This window comes from Merops nubicus, unplaced genomic scaffold (genome assembly GCF_000691845.1).
Source record: "Merops nubicus isolate BGI_N331 unplaced genomic scaffold, ASM69184v1 scaffold22155, whole genome shotgun sequence".
NCBI lineage: Eukaryota > Metazoa > Chordata > Aves > Coraciiformes > Meropidae > Merops > Merops nubicus.
Genome location: NW_008610567.1, coordinates 1 through 7,631, shown reverse-complemented (window position 1 = coordinate 7,631; position 7,631 = coordinate 1). Strand labels below are relative to the sequence as shown.

The following is a 7,631-nucleotide window of genomic DNA, read 5'->3' as shown; positions in this document are numbered from 1 at the left end:
CAGCAGGCTCTTGGAGCGCAAAGCTTTGGTGTCATTTTGTTTGAAGTTGACAGCCTGGTGGTCAAGGGACTTCAGGTAGGCTTTCTCATACTGCTCCCGCCAGATCTTGTTGAAGCCCTGCTGGGCCTCCCTCCACTCCTCCTCTTTTGCTTTCAACCTGCATACACATATATTCTACTTCAGTGCAAAAAGACAAGCACAGAAACACACACAAAACATTTTTAACGCAGCCGACAGTGGTGCACCAAAACCTTTCCAGTATTCCTGGAAGTAAGGAAGAAATAAAGGCAACACCACCCCTGCCAAAGATGAGTTATTCTTTGAGACAACATACAGAAAACAGCTGTTTAAAAATGCTTTACAAATTCTATATCAGTTTCTTAAAGATCCCAGGTGAGCACAGGAGACGGGGAATTACCTCTTAAGGACAACAGGAACTGCAGTAACTGGGTTTTTCTTCAGACTTTCAATGATCTCTGGTGCTTTATCACCGTAGATGCGATAGATGGCCCTGCGCTGGATCACTTCTGATGTTCCTCCCAAGCAATCATCCAGTCGAAATTTCTCTTGATCCTCTTGAGTCAGTCGTGACAGCTTTTTCTGCACGCTCTCCAGCACACGTATCGTGGCTAAATTGGTCTCCAAGACAACATCCAGCTGTGAAGATTTGATAAAAGACACAGTGTGAGAATGGGCAGAGCAGAAAAATGGAGAAGAGTGGTACCAGATTTGTGGCATGCATCCCTGTCCCACTGGGTGGAGCTGAGAAGCACCAGCAAGGCTTCTTACTGGAAAATAACCTCCACCAGTTCTCCCGAACGTAACATGCTTTTTTAGAGCTGGACTCGTGCCTGGAAAGAACCATTAGCCTCCAAGCAAGTGGAAAACACCAGACTCTAGCTCAAACCAACAAACACTAATAGGACTTTCAGTAATTGACCACCAATTAATTCAGTTAAAATCCTCCTAGTGAGAAGTCTGGCTTGCTGAGGAGGCAGCCAGGCAGAGGCACCTCAAACCGCTCGTCTTCACAGCGGTGCAGCTGCTCCTCGTAGGGGGTCTTCTTGGAGCTGACAAAAGTGGAGTCTTCAGACCAGGATGGAAATGAAACCCAGGTATCATTTAACACCTGCAACAGGGCAAAGACATGACATTGAAACGAGCCTTATGAACCCAGAGCTGTTCTCATGGGGTCTGATCCTTGTCTGATTTATTTTTGGACAGTTCTGCCCTGAGTTTATTTTGGAAATTTCAGATTTAATTCACAAGTCACTGTCACGAGTGCTTCTCAGAACTTTAGAGGTCTGTGTGGAACTGTGCCAGGGCCCTCCTCAGAAAGCTCAAAAGCACCTTCACTGTCATCTCCCAGACCACAGAGATCACTCTGCAGTAATCAGCAACAGTAAGTAGAGGAGATGGAGTAGCCAGCAGCAGTGAGAGGTGGGAACACCTACGCTGCAGATGTCTGTTCTCAGTGAGAGCAGTGCCTGAGACACTGGCTCACAGTGCTCTTGCAGCAGAAAAACTGTTTCTAAAGGGCAAATTGGTCCAATGCTAGAAAATATTTCTATAGACAGAAAGGAATATTAAATAGCCTGAAATTAAATTTGTGTATGCACACAGACTCAAATGACATTAAAGTGAAAGCCATTTGAGATGGGTTTAGATAAAATTAGTAAAACGTGTGTAGATATTTCCACAAACTGGATGGATCACTGACGTGAGATCAAATCTGGCTCATCAGCATTAAAGAAGGGAATCCCCGTGCAGCAGCTGTGGTGCTAACGACCCCACTTCAAGTCATGTAAGTGCAATTCAGGGATGGAAGGTGTTGATCCCAAAGTACCTCCTTGCAAATGGCTGTTCTTCCACTGCACTTGGGCTGCTGGTAGGTCTTGGGCAGGGCCCTGTAGCTGGAGCCGATGCGCTTGCAGGACGCGTAATCGATTTCCCGACTCATTCCATCCCCAGATCGGTCGCTCAGGGGAGAAGCAAATGAAAGCTCCTTCACACCAAGAAAGGACTTGAACTGTGCAAAGAGTTCTGGGAATTTCCTTCAAAAACACAAGTAAGTGTATTTTGTTATTCACTCTGACAGTTTTAGGGTGGCTAATGTGTCAAAAAAGCCAGGGAGAAAATCTAAACAAACTCAGCACTGCAGTGAGAAATCTTTCACCAGTGTTTTGTCTATTATCATTCTCTCTGAATTACTTTAGAGGGTTTTTTTTTACATAAGGCAGGAAACAAACTTCCCTTTGTCACTTCACAAATACTCCCCTGAACTGCCTGAGGAGTCCCTGATCCTTCCCACGTGACTCTCCCTCTTCCGTTGGAAGCCAAACAGCACGAGAAGCTCACATCAGAGCTCCAGCTGTTTATCCTTTTCACAGCTCTGTTCTGAGATTTCATGTTTATACCTATATTATATTTTGAGAGATTAGAAAAGGGAGTGTGAACAGAGACCACTCTCCAGAATTCATGAGATTCTCTCCCTCCTGAAATTTAGTAGAATATCAGAGTCTGCTGCTTGTGAGGCTTTCAACTGCATACACAGAGGGAAATATGCCCCCCAAATGCTCTTTAAGAGCTTTGTGGATCTGTTAAAAGGTTCAGATTTTATTACTCCTTTTTTTTTTTGGATTACCCTTCAATTTCTTGCAGGCTACTTAGAAGCAATTTCTGAAGTTAAAACCAAAACTTCAGTAACAAAGTTCACGCTCCTAAAAAGTAACAAAGTAATACCTAGAAAGCAGGATAGGGCAGGGAAGGTACTCAGGGACTTACCCTAAAAATGGTGTAACTAGCTGGAGCAGCTCAGAGCCAGAGACCAGCTCCTGGTTGAAGAGAGCAATGCAACGGAGAAAATTTTCATAGACTTCCTGACTCTTTAGCACCCTCCGCACCTACAGCACAGTTTGGAGAGAAATGATCAGATCCTCTGAACACCATTTTTATGTGGTTCATATTCTAAGTAGTCTGAACCATGGCTACAGTGACAAACTTCTGTCTACACTGCAACAGAAAAAGAGAATATGCACAGAAATGGCCACTTTCTAACAATAATCTTGTAACTACAGATGGCACCATGAGGAGATATCACTGAAAAACAGAAAAAAAAAATCCCCATACCTGTGAAAGACAAGCATGCAGGAAAAAGTTAATTCTCAGTTTCTGTTCACTTCCAAACCTGTCTATTTTGTCTTTTCTTGGTGTGTTTTTCTCTATCACTTGAAAAGTGAGGCAACTGCTAAGTGCTGACACACCAACTGTACTGAAATCCAACCAATTAATAACCACACAAACAGCTGAAAAAGAGTCCACAGAAGGTGAGAGCAGGTGAAATACTGACCTTGTCAAAGAAGGAAAACTCTTGCAGTGTTCCATATTTTCCCACTGTTGCTACTGACAGATCTTTGGTACCTCGCAGTTTCATTTTCTTCTGTTAAAAGAACAAGTGGTTGTACTTAAAACGTTGTGACTCAAATGTTACCAGATCCCAGTTTGCTGACACACAGCAGCTCTCTGCAAAAGCAGCAACTCCTGTTTCCTACACAGTGATCCAGCATTGCTGTGCCCAGTCCTCCACAGCAACCTCCACCAAATGACTCCCAGCTAAGAAGAATCACAGAATCATTCTGGTGGGAACAGACCTTTAAGATCACTGAGCCCAACCATCCCCCAGCACTGCCAGGTCCCCACTGCCCCGTGTCCCTCACACCACATCTCCACGGCTTGGAAACCCCTCCAGGGGTGGGGACTCCACCACTGCCCTGGGCAACCCTCAAGGGCAAGAAATTGTTCCTCAGGGCCAACCTCAACCTCCCCTGGGGCAACTTGAGGCCATTTCCTCTTGTCCTGTCGCTTGTTCCTTGGGAGCAGAGCCCGACCCCCCCCTGGCTCCAGGCTCCTGTCAGGAGCTGTGCAGAGCCAGAAGGTCTCCCCTGAGCCTCCTTTGCTCCAGACTCAACAACCCCAGGTCCCGCAGCCACTTCTCTCCAGACTCGTGCTCTAGACCCCTCTCCAGGTTTGTTGCCCTTCTTTGGATGATAAGCAATTAAAAGAAATGGATCACTTGAGAAAGAATTCCAAAGCAAGATTTCTTTGCAAAATCAATAAGTTGTCCCTTTCCAGGGCCAGTACCTAGTACAGAATTACTTGGTATTTAGTATTAAACACGTTACCACACATGTTCAAGTGGACTTTAAATTCCCCTTTTTCTACAGTAATTATTCTTTTAAAAACATCTTTGAACATTTATTTCTCATACCTAACACCTACATACCTCAGACACCACTCATTACAGCTTTCTCTAAGCACCTACCTAAACACAAGGAGTAGTATCACATTATTCTAAGTTTTTCCTTGCTAAAAGGTACCTTTGCTGGGCCAGAAACAGGACGCAAGAGCAGTGGCCTGGATCTCTTTTTGCTGTGCTCCAGATTCTTCTCATGTTCAGTTTTCTGGACACTGTTCACTTCACATGGTCCATTTCCTGTGAACTGATGTAAATAAATAACCGTTTCAAAGCTCTTTTCTCAACTGGTGCCACTAGAAAAATCTGCAAATCTGAAGAGGACACAGAGCATGGAGTTCTGCAAAATTCCAAACAATGAAGAGGAGCAAAGTTCATCTCCTGGCTGTGTTTTCCCCATGTTCTGCATTCCCAACGCTTCTTTGTGCTCTCTGCACACAGAGAGCATTCACTCCCCTGCCCTGTGCTAAGCAGACACGTACCAAAGACCTTTTAGCCTCTGGGAGGAACTGGCCAAACTCAGAGAGCAGATCCTCCTGTCCCCGGAACAGATTGGCTACTTCAGTGAACACTTCTTCCTCTGACATGCCTCGGAAGGGTCGGCCCTTGGTGTTCAGCTGCTCCTTCTGCAAAGATACACACAGATGTTACACAGAGTCAGAACTGTAGCCTGCTCTGCAAGAAAACGTATCAGCTCAGCCAAAAAATGTGTTACACAAGCTTAAAGAAACACCTGACAGCCCAGGGTTCTTCCTGCACATCCTTTTACACAGTGTTGCTGATCAACCACAAGTTAGTAAAGACAGATCTAGATACAACCCCTCTACACCCCAGACCCTGGGAAGTTCTGCAATTTTCACACTTTTGTCATTTCATGTGAATATCTGTGGGGCAATCGTTGGACAGAGGCCAGTGCTTGGGAAGTGCCTGAGCCTGTTCAAGAGGCAGACGTTTCATTTGACAGCTACCCTGCAAACCCACAACCCCTTCTGCAGGAGGCTTTTTACCTGGTAAGTATGAAGAATTTCTAAAAAGGATCTGTAAATTTCTGGATGGTCAAGGAAGCGCGTTTTGATCTTGTTCACGTAACTGATGGCATTATTGAACTCTACAGAGTCAGACTCCAAAGGAATTTGGGATTTATCTTCTTTGTACGGAAGCTGCTGCCTGAACTCCTCGGAGCAGTCGCTGTGGTTGTGTGAATTCTCCTGGGAGTAATGCAACAACAGCCCGCTGCCAGGGAGAGCACCAGGGACCGCCTCGGAGGGCACCTGGTGGATGAGACACACAGAGAGTGACTCTACAGAAACAGGGGTGTGAGTTCAACAGCCTGGCATCAGGGGCTTCAAAGTGTTCAGCTAAAAAAAGATCACCACGTGAAGAAGAAAGGAAAACGATTTTATTAGCCAACAAATTTCCCTACCTAGTTTATTAACACCATCAGTTAAAAAAGTCCCTCAAGTCGTGTCTGGCTCATGAACCATCTGACTGCTGACTGGAAGTTCAAACAACACACACTGCAGCTCCTCTTACTGTCCTACTTCAGAGGAACTGCCAGTTTTAAGAGACATTAAAACATAAGGCTCTGAAAGGTGCTAAATTTCTAAGCAACAGAGAGATCTAAGGGAACTGAGATCTCAGAGCTATTTACTGCTACTAATGAGAGTTAACCATAAGTTTATCAGCAGAATTCAGGTGACACAACAACAAGAAGAGAGAAGCAGAGGCCACTATGTGTCCATGGGTACTACAGCAGATGGCTTCCATCACAGCACATCAGCAACTCCCAGCGTGGTTTGTGCCTACTGCCCCAAAACATTCCCCAGTTTGCTGGTGACAGACTGGAAACGTGATTCCTCCAGGAATCTCTGTTTGAAATTTGTCACTGCACACACAGCACGTGTCCAGATTCTCTATGAGTATGTCACACCAGTTACAATTTCAGTGTTCAGATCTGACTGAAGTATTTGGAGCTGAAGTGGCACTTCATGCATCATGTCACAGATATTGTCATAGATATATTTAGATTGCATATTAGGAAGAATTTCTTTCCTGGCAGAGTGGGGAGGCACTGGAGCAGGCTGCCCAGGGAGCTGCTGGAGTCCCCAGCCCTGGAGAGGTTAAAAAAACCATCTGGATGTGGCACTTGGGGACACGGTTTAGTGGTCATGGTAGTGTTGGGTGATGGTTGGACTCAGTGAAGTCTTAGAAGCCTTTTCCAACCTTAATGATTTGATGATTCTATGATCGTTCTTGTGTAAGCAAAACTAACCACTGGTTTGGGAATAAATAGTTAAATTTACATAACATCCCATTATCATAGACCTTGAAAGCTGTGTGAAAACTTCAGCAACATCCAATACACACAGACCTACCTAGCCTCAGCTGGGCAAGATCTGTGTGGAGACACACATAACAGAATCTATTTAGAGAATATAAGCTCTGCAACCTACCTGACTATTCAAAGGCGACTGTATACTTAACTTCCCATTCTTTGGAATTTCTATCCTGTAGCCCAGAGGGAGGAAGGCGTTGAATCCTACGATGAGGTCGGGATGCTCGTGGAAAAGCTGTGAAACACGTCGGATTACTCCAGGTGTGTCAATGCTGAAAGGGAGAAGAGTTTGTTACTTGTGTCAGCATCAGAAGTACAAGTTAAGCCTCGAAAATGACAGAGCTACGCCAAGCCTCTGGCTTCTTAGAGATGCAGCTTTTGAACAAGCAAGTTTGGGAACTTCAGACCTAGAAATTAATCCCAGCAGAGGGATGGAACACTGCGGCCTCGTCCTGGGAGTGGTCCCCCCAGCGAGGGGCCCCGAGCAGGCAGGGGACCCAAAACAGGCAGCACCCATCACCTCGAGGGCTGCCAGCTCCCAGGCAGGCTCTGCACTCCAGCTCCCCCACTTATTTTCCAAATCTGCATTTCAGAGTGGGAAGTAAAAATAGATTTGCCTTCTGCTGGGGGGATTTTTTCTCTGGAAAATGAAGGGATGGACAGAGACCCTCCACCTGCAGTGTCCAGTGCCTGTGCAGGGCAGCCCGTGTGTCTGTGGGGACGGAGGGACGGGGGAGGCCGAGGGGCTGCCCGGGGCAGTGCTGGGCACGGGGCTGGGCTCTACCTCTGGCTCTTGAACTCCTTCATGATCTCCAGGAAGCCGTTGTAGGTGGCGGGGTCGCTGCCAAAGCGGATCTTCACCTGGTCCAGGTAGGAAAGCGCATCCTCCACCTGCGGGGCGAGAAGGAGGCTGAGGCCCAGAACGGGGGGAACAGACCCCGGGTGTCAGCGGGCCCGGGGGGAGCCTCGCGGCACCGGGAAAGGGCACACGGTACCGGAGGAGGAGGCCCGGGGGAAGGCAGGGCCCGGCGGCACCGCTGCGGG

At 46.7% G+C, this 7,631-nt stretch overlaps 1 protein-coding gene across 1 annotated transcript in view; it reads right to left on the bottom strand.

Annotated features, from left to right (window-relative positions):
* SIN3B (SIN3 transcription regulator family member B) overlaps window positions 1–7,525 on the bottom strand; it is a gene marked incomplete at its 5' end in the record, with an annotated part of 11,954 nt that extends 4,429 nt beyond the window's left edge. The window contains 11 exon segments of the mRNA XM_008940964.1: window positions 1–157; window positions 419–657; window positions 1,013–1,129; window positions 1,847–2,054; window positions 2,785–2,903; window positions 3,350–3,439; window positions 4,377–4,499; window positions 4,735–4,878; window positions 5,260–5,523; window positions 6,706–6,859; window positions 7,372–7,525. Coding sequence (XP_008939212.1) covers window positions 1–157; window positions 419–657; window positions 1,013–1,129; window positions 1,847–2,054; window positions 2,785–2,903; window positions 3,350–3,439; window positions 4,377–4,499; window positions 4,735–4,878; window positions 5,260–5,523; window positions 6,706–6,859; window positions 7,372–7,525 — 1,769 coding nt within the window.
* Window positions 7,526–7,631: the final 106 nt, after the last annotated feature.